The 18,362-nt window shown below is 39.3% G+C and overlaps 1 protein-coding gene across 1 annotated transcript; it reads right to left on the minus strand.

Moving 5' to 3' along the window:
• Positions 1–5,675: 5,675 nt before the first annotated feature.
• Positions 5,676–16,886, minus strand: Rab27b (RAB27B, member RAS oncogene family). The gene is made up of 5 exons (XM_026409968.2): positions 16,734–16,886; positions 14,932–15,017; positions 10,192–10,295; positions 7,332–7,455; positions 5,676–5,865 (listed from the first exon to the last, which is right to left on the minus strand). Exons 1-5 carry the CDS (start codon positions 16,884–16,886, stop codon positions 5,676–5,678), a joined length of 657 nt encoding a protein of 218 aa, XP_026265753.1.
• Positions 16,887–18,362: the final 1,476 nt, after the last annotated feature.

The following is an 18,362-nucleotide window of genomic DNA, read 5'->3' on the forward strand; positions in this document are numbered from 1 at the left end:
GTTGAGTGCTATGTGATTAGAACATTGTCTATTTTTAACACAGGAACTAAAGCAGGATAATTATTTTTTTTACTTAATTTCAAGTACAATCAGAATCTTACCAGGCTATGGACACAGAAGCCCTATTTATACATGAAGGACATTGACCAAGTTGTAATATACTACCTAGAATATACTTGGTTTTTTTGAAATACAAGAGGACATACAGATTAAAATGGAGCTCGTGTTTTTCAATCAAATGGAGCTCATACTTTTTAATTAAATGTTTTCAATCAAACACAATGACCTTGAGGTCACTGGCCCATTTTTCGTTTCCAATACCCCTACTAAAATTAGTGTGTGGTCCTTGTTATACTTCTTACCCCAAGAGGTTCAAACTAAGACTGAGTATTTCATTTGTTATTATCTTGTGATAATAGCATATGTTTAGGAAATGGAACATAATTTTCAAGACTTTCTTATGTATTTTATTTTCTGAGCCTTACATAAAAACCCTAGGAGGCACTCAAGGTTTATAAACATTATATGAGGAGAAGCCACCAAGATATTTAATGACATACCCATGGTCCCCAAATTGTTCTTTCTGGTCATTATCCTTTCTATAACACTAGCTTTCTCTCAAAGAGCATTTGGAGAGAAATATCCTCTGGGAAAAAAAAATAAGCACAAGCATACATAATTAGCTTGCTAGACAGGTAATATTTTGGTTTGCCAACAGATGTAAAGATGGAAGCCACAGGTTCAATAAGGGATCTATTCAGTTAAAGTCAGATGTGCTGACTTCTATAGAATTTGCTAATCATCCTTAAAGCCTAAGTCAGCCAAGGGATATTTGCCATGACTTCCTTGACCTCTTGAAAGGAAGGGGATCAGGAAGACCAAGTCAAACCACTCGATCGAAAGAGGATTTCCTGGTATATTTTTCCCCAAAGATAACATTCTTTTAAATAGTTCCACTATTTGGGTACTAATGTTTTGTTTATTTTTGTTAGTGATCTTCTCTCCACATATGAAATTAGAAAATATCTCAAGCATCCATTATACAGAGAACTTTGGAGAAAAACATCTTTAAGATGCTACACCTTGAAATTAAAGTACAATTTATGAGCGTATTGGATTCAACATATACAGTGAATAAATGTCTCTAAGTACACAAAATTTTGATGACATAGTGAAATATTTGGTGTTTATTTTATTAGCTTAGATATAAGGGCATAAACAAAAACGATAAATATTTTCCATAAATCTGGTTACAAATCTCTGTTTTTATTTTCTACCTAAAAGTCAATATGACCTTCTCCATGTTATGCTGTATTGAAAAGTATGATTTAGCCAACTTTTTCCTATTTTTTATTTTTTGGTTGTTGTTCCTTGTTCTTGCTCACCAATATCATTGTGGTTGGATCTCTACCCAAGAATTTGAAGGCAATAATTTTAGAAAATCCCCTATGTATGTGTAACAATTTTTATCTAAAGCTCTACATTATGAGATAAGCAGCTTCAGAGATTTATAAAGCACTGAGACCACCGTCATCTCAGATAATATTCGACATCCATTTTCATGTTTAAGAACTCAGGACTCTCCCCAGAAGTAAGCTGATATCTCAAAAATCAAGAAAATATAGCTTATGGAAAATTCCTAGACAACCTATTCAAATATAAACAGCATCTTGACATCTTTAAATATGATATAGCTTATATTTTCTCTAAAAGATGCAAACACACTAGACTTCTTCTAATGCTGTAAAGCTTAGGAGTAGAAGGTGAAAGAACTCTTCTAACACTTTGGCTAACATCAGCTCTCAAATCTTCCTTTTAAAGTTATTCAGCATCTTAGGAATCCAGAGACTTGGAATATTATTTTTTATAGTTTTGAGTTTTAGAGTACCACTCTAAATCCTTTATGTATGAGGATCTTTGATCAAATTTCTGGTGCGATATACAAAGAGTTGAGAGATGCATATCCTTTCCTAAGTGAGCAGAGAAGGAGAATGGTGAGTGACCTCATTCCATGGGACAGGATTCGTGGTCACACCTATGCCTACTTGTTCACCACACCCATGCACCACGGTGCTCCTAAACCCTGAGCTCACTCCACTGGCGAGAGGGTGCATGGACTTCATCACATTCGCTGAGTCCCAGCACACTCAACATACGGCTGAAAGAACTTGTAGTGTCTGCTGTTGACGTTTAATGTATCTTTCATTATATTCAAGCTTCTCTTTCCTATAAAGGGAACAAGAAAAAGACAGTCCAGTTCATCTTATCTGTTAAAAAAAACAGGTGGACAAAAAGAACTTGTTGTAGAAGTATGACAGAGACCCACCGAGTCACAGAATGCCCCATCTGGTTAAAAATAACAAAGAAAGTACTAGAAAAATGCTGGTTTTCAATTTTTTTTTTTTTAACGGGTGTGATAGCTGATAATATGGGCATGGTAGCACAACTGGCTGGAGCGCTGACTTACAAGTTTGAAGACTTTTAGGGAAAGAGACACAAATGCTGCTCCCAACACTCAGCATTTTCTTTGCTACTTCAACATTTGCTCCCATTTGTCGGCAGATCAAGACAAACATTGTTGTCTCTCAACTCTTTTTGATACATTTTTCAAAAGACTTGTTTTGACATTAAACCACAGCCTTGTACATAATCACAAATCAAGAGTATCCAGGAATGCCCATCCACGAGAAGTAAACTAGGAAATGAAGAGAAGGTGGTGGTTGTCAGCAGATACCAAGAAGTCCTTGAATCTTTTGCTGAAGGTCTCAGAAGACCTTTAGCTGTGGGAGGACTGTCTCTGTGTCTAGCCTTTCTCCTAATATTAGAGGAAGTGAGCTATGTGACTGGAGGCGAATTTGGTCACAGTGGTATCTGAGGCACTGAGTTAGGGAAATGTAAACATCAAACCCGTGTAAACTCCACCGAAACGGATTCTGTATCAGAAAGGAGTCATGTACTTTTAAAGTAGGTCTCCAAAATACAGTAGGGTTTTCTGATGGATTGGGAGATAATTAGTAACAGGACACATTGTGGCTAAAAATATATACTGTTCTGGAATACAAAAACATGGAGTTCCATATCATGGTAGAAGATCAACTTGAAATTATAAAATGAATTAATACAGAGCTATTAATACTGAAATAATGAGAGAGGGAATTTCTAACAATGGATTATATAGATTTGGGGTCAGATGCCAAATTTCACTGAGAAAATATTTTTTTTTAGACAAGGTTTTATTTGTAAGTAGAATAATATTTTAATTTCTTTCCAGTCTTAAATTTCATTCCTGTTGAGATTGTTACCCAATAATTGTTATTTTTACAAGCATAGTTCTATAATTACAGGCACCATCACCTTCTGCTTCATGCTACAGCTATCAAATAATGATCTTAAAACAGACCCTGAAAAAATACTCATTAAATAACTGACAGTGACAGAATCTTGGCATAAGGAAATCAATCATGTAACTGGAAAATGAAGAGGAACTAAAAGACATATCAAAACAAAATAATTGCTTTGGCATTTTATAAAGAACAAACATTCCCTGTTAGGCAAATGCAGGGGACATCACAATTTGCATCCAAAGAAGAAATTATCATGACCACAAAAGTTCACCAAACTTTGCCACAGCAGTGGTTATATCATTCCCCGCCACTTTCTTTCCAGAAGAAATATCTTAAATAATAATTGTCTATCTTCATGGCACAGGCACTGAGATTTTGAAGAACATTCCAGAGAAAACACCTTTGGAGGGGAAAGCCAACCATGATCCATCTTAGAAGCTGGTGTGGTGCTGCAGAAGTCAGAGGTGCTGGGCACTGAGAGCTACACAGGGACTGATCCCATCAAAGCTTCCAGACTGTTCTGACCTGGGGCACATTGATGGTAGACCATCCTGTGAACCTTACAGACAGAAATTCCCTTGGATCTGCCTATGCTTATGATACTGACGAGGAGGAAGGTGCTGGTATTTTGTTTCTAATGTGTATAATTTAACAAATTAAATGTGTATAGAGCATGGAAAAACTAGGTGTGGCTGGAAAAAAAATTTTAAGAGGAACCATCCTATAAAAAAAAAACCCTATACTCAAAATGGAAAATTGTATTACATTGCCTTTGTTATTGATAACATTCTTAATATTGTCATAGGAATGGCTTATGGATATCAGAAAATGAGATAACAAAATGAGTGTAATATTAGTTTAGATGATGTTGAGAACTGGCCAATGGAAAGTACTTTGTGACAATACTTAGAAAAGACAGCTTATATATATAAAAAAGAAGATAGAACAATTTGCCACAATTTTGGTGAGATAAGATAGAGCTCTGTTCCTGTTCACTCCTCAAATACAGCTCAACCATAGGTGTTCTTTTGCCTTAGGCAAAATAAAAAAATAAAGACATTTTAATAAGGAGATATCTTCAATTTCCATGTGATTAATCATTTGAAAATCCAGAGTGACCACAGAGCTGCTCCATCCTTATTCTGAAGTTGCTGATCTACAAATAATACACCTGCATTTCCACAATGGTTTTCAAAGCCAAGGTTGAGGGAAGGTATGTGATTTGGAGTCTCCCAGATTTTTGTAAACAAAGGAAACCCACAATTGATAGTCACTTTTGGTTTTATATCACCAACACAATTTATGTTTTTTAAAAAAAATTTTAGATAGATTTTCTTGACAACATTTTTAAAAGAGATACTTAGTCAACAGCAACAGTTTATTTCTCCTTGTGAGTATTTATCAAGATATGCTATGGAAAATGAAACGTGAAGCTGAACACCACCCCCACGGATTCCGAAAATTTTGTTTGAAATAGAAACCTCTGGAGAGCCTCCTAATCCCAACGAATAATGCCAGCTTCTAATTGGCTTGAGTGAAATTTGGCTAAGTAACTTTTCCAGGCATCTGGACAGATACATTTACTCTCAGCTATCCAAATGCCATATCCCCATACTTTCGTTTCTCCTTTAGGCAATCACTTCTAATCTGCCATCATAGTTCTGTTCTGGTCTATCTGCCACTGGTTAGGAATATAAAAAATGGCATTGTTATGCAATCTCCTCATTTTAGCAGAAATCTGACAATCACCCTCTCACAAACCTAGCAGCACTTGAGCATTTTAGTGTCGTTTATTGGCTATGCACAGCAATGTCATTCTTTTATGAGCTATATAGACTTCTTCATTGTATAACCATTGTTGCTATTATATTTTCCCCAATGCCAATGTGGAACTAGGTATCAGATTCTGTACAAGAAGTAAATATAATCTTTTTTAAAGGCAACTTGCCATGTTCACCTTTAGTCATCCTTCCTTCTCCAATGTGAAAAGGCAATGTTTGTTCTCATTTAAAACTCACCAACATTTCTTTCTTATATTTTCTCTTATATGCTCAACTTCTTTATTTAAAAAAAAAAAAAACAAAAACATCCATGCTGGTGAGATCACCTTAAAAAAAAAAATCTTTGATTTGTGTTTAGAAGGGGCTCAAGGAGAATTGGTCAATTTGTTTGAACACTGTTGACTTACTCTGATTTCTTAAAAACAGATCTGGCAGAAAAAGAAAGACATGCCATTGTTCATGGTCTACTCAACAATGATTGTGTGGCTTATCATTGCTTTGGGGAGGAATATTTGGGTGGGGTTCTTGATTATCAGTTCCTAGGTAGAGTTTAGCAGGCACATTTCTTCTCTGCGGGCTTTTCCCCGTCTAGCTTTCCAGAATTTCCACCGTTGACGGTGTCGGGGACTTGTGTCTTCTCCACACACTGTTCCATTCGCTTCATTATTAAGTCCAGAAGGGTTTCCACAGATTTCTCTACATTCTGTCCTGTCGCAGCACTTGTTTCAAAATATGGTATGCTAGCAGAGAAAAGATCACATATATATTGTCAGATAAAACTGTACGTGTGCATCCTATTAAAAAATGTTTTGAAGTACATACATGGTGAAATGGTTAAATCTAGCTAATGAACAAATCTATTACCTCACACAGTTATCATTTTTATGTTAGCACTCTCTCTCTGTGCATTTTTCACGAATATGACTTATCATTATTACATAGAGTCACTCTGCCGTATAATACACTTCTGGAACTTACTGTAGTCTCAAAAAAATGCCAAGAAAAGTGGATGTTCAGAATTCTCGCACAGAATGCTAATGATAAATATTTTTAAGAGGAAGAAATCACACATGCAAAAACATGGCTGGCAGAGAGATTGTGAAATCGTGTTTTCACAGGATACATTGGAAAACATCCTTGCTTTTTCTCAGTTAAGTAAAAATTAGTGGGCTGATCTTTAGGATGGCTATCATCAGTTTTATGGACAAGGCAACCTCTGCAGGAGGCTGTCAGGATGTTGAAGCCAAGGTGTTATCATTCTTTTAAAAACTAGGAGGGAGGAAATGCCCAAACTTGTGACTGAAACTACCGTGAAAATATTACTTCCCTTCCAATCAATCATTTAGAAATCTAATTTAGAAATGAGACATGCACTGAATGGATATTCACGTGAATGCAGCCTATATTTGTTTAGAATGAACAATTCTGAGATGTAAAATTTACAACTCCAAATAAGAATCCTTTAGCACAAAATTGGCAGATAGTATGAAATTGCTTTAAACTTAAAAATTAATGACAAATTTGGGGGATGGGTCTGTTGCTCAGTGGTAGAGCACTTGCCTAGCACATGTGAGGCACTGGGTTCGATCCTCAGCACTACAGAGAAATAAATAAACAAAGGTTTTGTGTATATCTATAAAAAAATTAAAAATTTTAATGACAAATTTTATGGTGGAAGTCCTCTTTTAAGTATAGATTTCTTTTTGGTCTTGTTTCTAGGTATCATTCAAGCTCAGGACAAGGGCTACATTACCATGTCCATGTCAGGTACTACTCTTTAGACTTGTGTAATTATTGAGCAACTGGATACTGTTTAAGCACATGAGCTGCTATCATAAGCTGTCCAAACTTAATTTAAGTTCTGTTCCTTACTAGTTATATGGCCTTCTATCAGGTACTCAATCTCTTAGTGATTCAATCTTCCATGTACAAAATGGAATTACTCCAGTATCTCCACGTGGTGATAAGGAGTTAAATGAGTTACAGCCTAGGAACAGTTGCTAGCATATATGAGAATTCAGTAAATGTCACCTGCTATTATTATTAAGTAAAGCATTAAACCATCACATATTTCTTTGGAGGGTCTTTTTCAGCTCACCTCCTGTTCTTGATCCAAGGAGATTCCTTCAAACACCAATCTCGTGTCTGCTCCACTCATTGGGCAGAAGAGTTCTAGGTCAGAGCGTTCTTGGTGGAACTGACTTACCCATATTTTTCAGCCAGGTCCCGGGCTTGCCGTTCATTGACTTCCCTCTGGTCTGGCAGGTCTGCCTTGTTGCCAATTAATACTATATCTGGATTTTCACAGTAAGCATTTGCTTGCAGTTGGCCTTGGAAAGGAAGCAGATGGAACCAGCAAGTTAGATGTAAACAAGCAATGTCAAATGACTGCTCATACTCCAGATTCTAATCGAATTGTTCATCTGCAGTTTGGTTGCTTACTAGTAATTAGCCAAGTCACTTACTCTTCTCAGTCACAGTTTCCTTGTCTATAAAATGGAGATAATGCCTCACAAACTGCAGACAGTGAATAATGTCCAAGAAGTACCTGCATCCATAGCTCTCTGTGTTCTTCTACATCCAGGGAAATGGCCAGAGCTCAGCATACCACCGCATACCATTTGCTCCCCAGATACAAGCGGAGGTACCAGAACACAATTTGAAGCTATTTAAATTTGCTTATTCCATTAGGAAGCTGCTAGATTTTCACCTTTTCTGTTGTCCCAAGAAGGGATCAGTGGAATGGAACATTTTTGAACTACCATAATTCATTTTAGGACAGGTATCTTGTTTTTCTGCTTTCTCCAAGAAAATACTGTGTGTGTGTGTGTGTGTGTGTGTGTGTGAGAGAGAGAGAGAGAGAGAGACAGACAGACAGACAGACAGAATAAGGGAAGAATGAAGGAAGAGGGGAGGGAGGGAAGATATGGGGAAGGAAGAAAAAGATAAGAAATCCATCCCTTTGTGTTTTCTAAATCAGAGACTACTTTAATACCTACTTTAAGGAGTGTTGGTTGTGTAGGATCTTGCCAAAACTACAGGAAGAACACAAAGGCTTTCCCTATAATATCAATTATTTGTGTGTTAGACATTAAAGTGTTAATTAGATGTAGTATTAACTAGATGTTGGGGTTTAAGATAATTAATCTAGTTTTGTTTTGTTGTTTTTAAACTGATCCAATTTAAAAACAACAAAACAAAACTAGATTATCTTAAACCCCAACATTATCCTTTTGGAGACTTAAAAACAAGAGTCTCATCTGCCTTGAAAAAAAAAGACAAATAAATCAACCTCTGGAAAGAATTTAATAATCTTATTATCTTCTTGTCCCCTCAGAATCTAATAATGCCACCAAAATTGGGATAGGGAAATACATATTAAAAGGAAATAGAGACAGATCCCAGAATAAACATTCATTTGGAGAAACAATTAAGAAAGACAGAAATCTGTTGATGTTTTGTCCATTGGTTGCAACTCTTATTGAACTCACATTGAAAGCTTTTTTTAGATTTTAATTATTAAGTATATATTACTAATTTTAAGTAAAAGAAATAAATATGCACACCCAGACACACACACACACAGAGAGAAAGAGAGAGAGAGAGAGAGAGAGAGAGAGAGAGATATCTACCCTGTGCCCATTGCTCACTAAGCTCTGGACTTTGCAATGGAATGAAATAGACCAAGTGTGCACATTCCCAGGCCTGTATTCCAGAGGGACAAAGATTCAAAAACAAAAGTACAAAAATACTTAATACAGTGACATGTGGTGATAGTGACTAAAGGAACTGTGCAGAGTATTGAGGGGACAAAGTGATGTCAAGTGTCCTTTTAGATGAGGTTGTGGGTCAGGAAACGCCTCTCCCAAGAAATCAAGTGTTGGACAAAATCTTGGGAAAGAAATAACTATAAAAAAAAAAAAACTGTAAAAAAAAAAAAAAAAAAAAGGAGAGAAATAAAGACTGAGGAAACTGGAAGTAGAAGGCCCACGGCAGGAAGAGGACTCATGTCCACCAACCCTTGACCTGGGAGCCCCGGCCCTGTACAAGTGAAGAGGAAGAAGTCAGATCTAATCACAGGGGCCTCAGGAGGGCCTCAGGGACTCTGCTAATATTCCTCCAGGTGAAAAGGAAAGTCAAAAAACTTCAGCAGGGGAAAACTGATCCAATTTAAAAACAACAAAACAAAACCAAACCCAGCGTCAAGCTGGCCACAGACAGCCCAGACAAATCCAGAAATAGCAAGAGCAGAACCAGCCCACAGGGCAACAGGTCTGGCCTGCTGCTGTGCCATCTCGTTCGATCAAACTTTTTATCTGTTCTAAAAATGTGAATGAAATAGTCTCTTTTGTGGTACATGTCAAATAAAAAAATAAATAAGGGCAACTTCTGACACTTCCCTCCTGTGGTGATGGGTACCAAACCCACTTCTATGACTGATCAGGCAGCATTTCAGTTGTGTATTAAATCTAGGTGGCCATGGAGGCTGGAGATTTTCCTATATGAGAAAAATGGGTCCTCATATTTGAACAATGGCTTGAGAAGTAAATTCCAATGTGAGCTGAATGACTGATAGGCTAGGCCTTCCCCTCATACAGCAGTCTGACCTGGAGCAATTTCTGGCTACTTTAAGTCTTTCATCTTGAACACATCAGAGGGCCAATGTCCCCATCTCAGAAAACCCTGCTCTTGTTCTCTGTGCCCTCCCCAGGTGAGGAGCTGCAGAAGTGGAAGCTCACTTAGTTATAACGAGTCATTCAAGACTTACTAGACAAGTGGTATTCATCGTCTTTTAATTACAATAATAAAGACCTTAAATATAGGTGGTTAGAAAGCTGCCAAGGCTTCCTCCAGGAACAGGGTCAAAGGAAAATGTGATTCCAAGCTACCTTGGGTGAGCCAGGTAGAGGCCACCACTGTGAAGGTGACACAGGAAATACTAAACTCTTATGCCTTTTCAAAGATAGCCCATGGTACCCAACCTGGCCGCATCTCCCAAGTCCAACAAGCTATGGAGCTGTTGGATCCCAACGCAGCCAGTGCACCCGTGACTCAGTCCCACTTACTCATCCAGTTTCTGACATTTAAGAAGCTCTGTTGACTGGTGAGGTCAAACATTAACAAGAAGCCCATGGCGTCTCTGAAAAACGCGGTGGTGAGGCTCCGGAACCTGCGAGGAAGCACAGTGGGCGGATTGGGGAGTTAGTCCACAGACTTATGATCATGGAACCAGCAACACTGTTTCCCTCTCGGGTGTGAAGTCTCCATGGCTGGTCCTGCTGGATTCTCCTACAGAAATGGTGGTTAGGAAGCTGCAAAGGCTTCCTCCTTTGAGGAGAGCAGGCAGACAGATGGCAGGAGGGCCAGGCCAGGCTTTGGGTGTCCTGTTTTGAGAGCCCCTGGGCACTTATATATGCACTGTGTCTGTCATAGTCAATCCCACGCTTGCTTATGCAGCCTCCTGGAATATTTTCCTTCTTGGTTCATGGGCATGGCATGGCCCACAGTTAGAATGTAAGCCACTTGAGAGAGCGGGGACTTAAACTTATACTTTTCAATTTTTCTTGTCTGTGCCCAGAAGAAAACTTGGCACAAAAATTCTTGAAAATGAATGCCTGGAAGCATATGAAGAAAACCACAACTTGTTAGCAGTTGGAACTAGACTTCTTTTGTAAGGAAAATGTTTGGTGAATTGATTCTTTTTAAAGCACTCCTGGGGGAAAATGGAGCTTTGAGCTGGCATCTAGTTCTTAGGAGAGGAAGATGAATAGGATGCCCAGAGGGGGTCGGGACAGAAGAGGCTGAGAAGTTGGAGAAAGAAAGGAAGGTTCTTCACTCATTTCTAATGAGGATGTTGAAGAACATGCTCTTCTGTGTGCAATGGGGACAACCTTTCTCTCCTGCTTCTCTTCCAGCCCCATGACTTCTTCAGGGAAGCTGAAGGTCTGCTGAGATCCCCAGAGACATTAGCAATGGGCAAAACCACAGACCGCACATAGGGACCAGAGGTTTCGAATTTGACAATGGGTTTTAGAAAGGCATTGAATTGGAAATGGAGACGTATATCACCTTCTATCCTAATTGTCCTCCAATTGCTCATTTCTTATTTTAGTCTGAAAAGATCTTTCATGTTGGTTTTCTCAAATTTGTTTGTTTTTCTGTTTTGCACCAGGGATTGAATCCAATGATGCTTAACCACTGAGCCACATCCCCAGCCCTTCTTATTTTGTATTTTGAGGCACAGTCTAGCTAAGTTGTTTAGGGTCTCACTACATTGCTGAGGCTGGCCTTGAACTTGTGATCCTCCTGCCTCAGCCTTCTGAGTTGCTAGGAAAACAGGCGTGTGCCACCACACCCAGCTCAAAGTTCTATTCTTGACTTTCCTCATTTTGTAAATAGGCACTAGATAATGTCATTTATTTTTGGTTCAATTACAGCTTATCTGTTGAGAAATCCAATGTTTATAGATCCAGATCTTTCCTGCCCTTCACCCTAAGTGCCTAATTACTTGGATATTTCCACTTGGAGGGAACTCAGGTGTCTCCAACTTCTTATGTCCAAAAACAAACCAGCCCCTCCTCCTGATTTCTTTTCCTGTCAGTGCCTTCGTCATTGACCTGGCTGCCACAACTTCTGTCTCCTTCACCTGATGTGTGCAGGTGACACAGACCTCTTGACCTGCTCAGTTTTGTCCATCTCCCCTGCCAAGACTCTATTTTTGGTACCCGCATTGCTTCATATTGATGACTACTACCAACATTTTAACAATTATAGATGACTCTTAACACCCCAGCTCCTTAATAAAGCTGTCTGGGCTCTGCAGGGACAAGATGCTGTTCATCATTTCAGCTTCATCTCTTCACTACCCACAGGCATGCTGAGCTTCTCCAGCTCTGAGAAAGTTCACCCCCCTCCCGGGCTCTCACACATGCTGGTCTTTCGGTGGGTGACCTCACATTAAGGCATCCTTTCCCCTTTCCTTCTTTTAGAGTGGATAAGCCTCACTCATACTCTGTGTGTGGGCATGAACATGGCACCAGAGGAAACAGCATTCCTCCAGGGGCTTCCCCAGCACCCACATCTGGGTGACAGCCTCTTCCTGGAGGGCTCACTTACTACCTTTGATTCCTTGTCACTATTCCAGGGCAGAATTGCAATCGTTTATTTGTTCGGTTTCCACCCTACGCTGGTCTCTCCGACGGGAAAAGCAGCTGTGTTTCTGATTCACCATCCATTGAGGGATTAGTTTTTAAATATTTATGATATTAAAGATAGTAACAGAAAAATAGAAAGAAAATGAGAATAAAGATAGAAAATTATTAAATATTTAAAATGACTTCCATAGAGAAGGCTACTTTTAATACCAAAGAAGGGGGAAAGAGATGACTTAGTTACTATTTGTTTCCCCAAAGTAGTTATTTCTTCCATAGAGAAGATTTGAAGATGTAGCATAAAATATAAGAATATTTACTCATTTTTTTTTTTCCTCTGTGACTCTGTTTCTATGGTTCGCTGGGAGCTCATGGAGATTACAGTGCTTTTGTTGAATGGTTCTCTCTCTTTGAAGACTAGCTGTACCCACAGAATCATTTCCTGCCCAACCATAATAGTGATGTGGCTACGAAAACTGTTCTTTGTTCCCTGAGTGTGCATGTTTCTCACTTGAGGACAAGACTGTCACCCTCTCTGGCTGCCTACAGTACACAAGAAGTTCTTCTAAAACACGTAGAGACCAGACTGGGCTGGTCCCATGTTCCTTCACAGTCGTGTAGGCAGGACGCTCTGGTTCTGGGTGGTTCTGATACTCTGAGGACTGCTCTGCCCAGTATTCCTGTTAACCTTCATTTGCCCTGGGAAAACAGAAACGCACTTTCCAGTTTCCTGTCCCCCAACCCCTGCTGCCTCATTCTGCCCAGGGATCAGCAAGGTGAAGAGAGAGAGGACCACATAAGGAAACACAGGCCAGAGTCAGGCACCTGTCGTTCTGTCTGTCTCACCTGGCACTAAGGCTATGTCCCATATCCTTTAGGTTCACGGAAGGATCATGTGTTTTTCCTCTTTCCCACGAGGTAACTTCCATCAATAATCATTACCCTACACGGATCATCCTGCCAGATGTCCTGAGGCATAGGGCCGAGGTGTGAGGCACGGCTGATCTCGTTGCCTAGCTACGCCCCACATACACAGAACGCTGCCTTCTCAGGGGATGAGTAACCCAAGTGTGACTAAGACTGCCCCTAGTATTCCCCATTTCCCTCACCGCGCAGCTGTCTCAGGGGGACAGATGAGAGAAGCCTGCCATCATGCTAAGCTGACATCTCATGTGCGAGGACATATGGGAACCACATTTTCTCCTATTACTTCTTCAGAAATGAATTAAATTGGTCTATACAGCATCCATCTTGGTGACAACAAAACTGACACACGAACAGAGACTCGCAGGAGGAGCGGCTTCCGCGGAAGCAGTAGTGTTGAAGGGTGTGTGTAAATGGAATTCACAGTCAAAAAAGCTAACGGAGAGGGCCCAGCACCTCTCCCAACGTTTACACCCACGGAAAGTGAGAACACTTTGGATGCATTTCAAAACTGGAAGTGTTTACAAGCATGAGCATTCTAAGACACGCGATGCAGGATTTGGAGGTACGTACCTTCTCAACATCTCTGCTGTCAATCTATTGCGGATTTAAATTTTTTTTTGATCCATTGTTGAAAAGATTTATTAACTGTGACTCTTCAAAATATTAGATCCAAAAGAAACCAAAGAAATGCATCTTTATTAAATAACGGAATGATACCTCCAGCTCAAAGCAACCAACACTCCTGGGTACTGAGTATCCATGATCCTGGACACTGTATTGGGGCTGATGCTGAAGCCCCAGGTAAAGTCTCTGCCCTTAGAAAGCTCACAATTTTGATGGGATGAGAAAAACCACAAGAGAATCCATATAGAGCAGTTCGAGGTAGAAATAGAAGATTTGCCTTTTTACAAAGTGGTATTTAATTAATTTAGTAATGGAAGGGGGTAAGACAGGGGCCACAAGTGTTCAGAAAAAGTGGCCTTTTGTTTCAGCTGGAGTGCTCAGAGAGGTTTTACCAGGAGGTGGAATTTGAGCCAGGCCTGGTGACAGGGGAACATTGAGAAAGGTGGGAAGGGAGTTCAAGATTCTAGATGGAGGGCAAAGGTATAACCAAAATCTGAGAGAGTCAAGTCAGTCACTTGGCAGGGGACGGAGGCTTCACAGAAGAATAGGAAGAGAGGAGAACGGTCTGTCAACTCCCACCTCAAATAGCACTTATAACAGCATTTTCACATCTTCATGCAAGTAACCCTGGAGAGGCTTTCTCCTAGTAGAAGCAGAGTCAGATTTACTTGAATCCGATCTCTGTATCTGTAGGAGCTCCACAATGCTAGTATGATTAGTTAACTAGAAATCATTTGTTTTTATTTCTCAATAAAATGTCAATTTTTAAGCCAGGTACGGTGGTACAGGCCTGTAATCACAGAGACTCTGGAAGCTGAGGCAGGAGGATCATGAGTTCAAAGCCAGCCTCAGCAACAGCAAGGCACTAAGCAACACAGTGAGATCCTGTTTCAAATACAAAATAGGGCTGGAGATGTGGCTCAGTGGTTGAATCACCGTGAGTTCAATCCCTGGTTACTCCCACCCCTGGCCAAAACAAATGCCAGTTTTTGCATGAGGAGAATAGTAGCATATGATTTGTCTTTCAAGTTCATATCCAGCATTCATTTAAAATAATTTTTTTCTGGGCTATATGTCACTAGAAATAAAGTGATTTCCTATTACCTCTCTTGTCCTGCAGTGTCCCAAAGCTGCAGATGCACCTTGAATGCTTTTCCCGAAGATCCATTTGGTCCTTGTGTGTTATAAACCTGAAAGATAAAATTCCCCTCAGTTAATATTGCTTTGGATTCTTGCCAACATTCTAATTCTCTGGGTTCCATCAGTGTGTTTTCTCTTGAATACTATAATCAAAGTTCATAGTACAGAATAAATATTTGCTCCATTTTTCCCCACAAATATCATTCCTATATATATATATAATTTAAAAGTTATATATATCACTTTTAAATGTCAAGTTCAAGTATGATTTCCAATGCTATTTAACCATATTGCAAACTTAAATTACATACTTTCTGTCATTTCCTTATAGAGCCAACAAACATCAAATTTAGGACACAAGTTCTAAGTTCAAAAATCAACCCCTCATTTAACCCAAGTCTCATATTTTTATCTGCAAACTGAGTCCTATAATCCCTTCCTGCTTAGTAGAGTTACTGCAAACTAAAATGAAATTACAAAGGGGAAAGTATTTTTTTTTTAAATAGTAAAGTGTTTTACAAATACCTAAATTTCATCAAGAGTGGAAATGGACTTTCCAAATAACTGAGCTGTGAAATATACACAGAATTTCTCAGTAAGTTAACACAGGACATCTCAGGCCTTCTTGTAACTAGCCATTTCTTCAAAGGGGCTTTTTAAGTAAGTTTATTGGCTTAGTGAAAAATGTCTTCAAGGGAAAATTTTGCAAGGATGTATATGCAGATGAGTGGGGGCATTGGGGAGGGGGGAACTGAAGCCAACCTGAAGCAAGCAAGTTTGCTAAGACTCCACTGCAAGGTGTGGACTTTGAGATAAAGTACGGGTCATGACTCAAAGTCTCAGGCAGTGGCCTTCCCACACCCGTTTCCTTTGTTTTCTTTCTGAATTCTCCAGGAATGAGTGGATTTGTGACATCAACTGGGAGCCACAGCCATCTTGGCAGTCGGGAAAACTTGGGTGGCAAGAAATCTGGCTAAGCTTATGGGCCTCTGCTGCATGTCTCACATGTCACAATATCCTTATTCCTGTCATTAGTGTCTAGCATAGGAGAAGGGTGGTTGTGATTCTCACTTAAACTCCCTTATCTTGGAAAAGAGCATGAAATCGGTCTCACATTCTGTTCATAATCAGCCAGTGATTGATGGCTGAGGCTCCACGTAAATAAAAATGCAGCAAGAACTTACAGAGCTCATGTTCCAGCTATTTGCCAATCATGCTTTTAACCTCTTTGTTACAAGCAAGACTTACACTTGGTCTTTTCAAGGAATTTAACTCAGATCAAGGAGTTAATTTTTCTTTTTTTTTTGAGATCCTGAATAACTCAAATTTGGAAAAATTTCTTAAAAATGCATAGGAGGGCTGGGATTGTGGCTCAGCGGTAGAGCGCTTGCCTAACACCGGTGAGGCCCTGGATTCAATCCTCAACACCACATCAAAAGAAACAAATTAATTAAAGATATTGTGTCCAACTACAACTAAAAAATAAAAACTATTTTTAGAAAAAGAATTCATAGGAAATACACTACACAAATCCAAAAGTTATTTATTTGCCTTGTAATACCTTTGGAGACAAGAGATTATGCCATTCAATATTTTTCTAGCAAAATGTTATTTATAGCCAAAAAAAGAAGTAAATAATACTCTAGAGTCAGGATATGAGTTCCTTGTGATAAAAGACACTTCTCAGTGCCACACACGTAGCTTCTTCATTCTGACTTTATACAGGATGAGAAGCAACAAGGTGAACAGTACGATTAAAAACTTACCACACGTTTTTCCCGGAAATCTATTCCCACTGTAGTGATGAATTTAGGGTTGAATTTATTATCTGTGTATCTATAAAGAAATGTCGTCTTCCCAACCCCTGAATCTCCAAGGGCCAGGAGTTTAATCAGATAGTCATAGTCCCCATCGGTCATAGTGATGGCGTTGGTAGGCCTGAGTAAGAGAGGAAAAACAGCATTTTATGATGAAAGTTGATTTTCCTTTGCCTCCTAAATACAACATAAATGTAATTTTCAAGGTTAAAAAAAAAAAACACAAATGCCTCTGTTCTGCCCAATTCAGAACTAACTTGATCAAAGCAGCTTCAAAGGTGAGGGCATATCTGTCATTTCACTGAGTACAAACCTTTTTACATCGTGTCACTTAATAAACGAAACCAAACCAAACCAAACAAAAACGTGAAATAGCCATGGCCACAGCAATGGCAGAAATTAAATTAGAAAGCCAAAAACATTTGTTTCAAAATCAGTGCCCTTTGGCAGTTGGAAGATGGTGCTAGGAAGAAAAGAGAGTCTCAGGAACAGAAATGGCAGTGCCAGATGACACAGGGATGTGTGAGAGAGAGACAATTACTTGCAGATAATGGAAGAGAACAGCCTGGGGGTATATTTTGCATCTAATCATGCAGGAGGAGTTCGCTATTATGTGCATGCGAAATATTCCTTTTTAATTCTAAAAATCTAACAACGGGTATAGTAACCTTTAAAACATCAATTTGAAATCATTTTAAAAGCAGGGGTGAGAAATCTTCTTTTTTGAAATACCAAAGCTTCTCCTTTCCAACTTCTGCTGCGTTTGGCTACATACTTTTATATAAATTTTCCAGACCTTGAGAAAGACGAAGGGCTGTCAGAAAGTATAGAAATGGTAGTTCTGCTAATACTTCTGCTGTCTGAAGGAACGACGTCACTTGCCATTTTTTCCAGGGCTCTAATCTCTCCCGATGATGAAGAAGGATGAGCCACAAACTAATGCCAGAGGCCCCTGCCTTGGGTACATGGAGAACACCAGGACACGCTAGAAGGACAGCATGGAGTTCTAGAATACTTGGCGAAGTTTCCACTTTGAGTTTAGAAGAATGATTTGATATTTAGTACAACTTTCTGATTGATGGGTTCCAGAACCCAGTGTGTCATATCCTATGTAGAGGAAGGCCTACAAAGATTTTTCTAGAATGGAAAAAGTTGCTCTCATTATCATGTGAAAAAGAAAACTATTTACCTACCTGTGAAGATCTGGAAAAGATTTCATCCTTCCAAAGTTCTGAAGAAATTGAAACTGGATTTAAATAACAATCTGTCACCTGGACATGTCTAAAACACTAGATCATTCTAATACTTTTCTACATGTAAGAAAATGAGGTCCGTGATGTCCATGCGTTTACTCTGTCATGTAAGTTAGCAGTCAACGACTGATGAGGGCCACAACCAAGTTAAGATGGCGCCTGGCAGTATGCTAGGAGGAGTGGTTTGTGAAGTAACGCCAGCGAGCCATTAAGATGATGAGGATTCCTTAATGACTGACTGCTGGGTCTAGATGATGTCAATTAAGTGAAGCTGAGTGTAATTAGTTGGGTATATGTACCTCTGCTGTCTGGCAGAGAAGCGGCT

Source organism: Urocitellus parryii, chromosome 13 (genome assembly GCF_045843805.1).
Source record: "Urocitellus parryii isolate mUroPar1 chromosome 13, mUroPar1.hap1, whole genome shotgun sequence".
Lineage (NCBI taxonomy): Eukaryota > Metazoa > Chordata > Mammalia > Rodentia > Sciuridae > Urocitellus > Urocitellus parryii.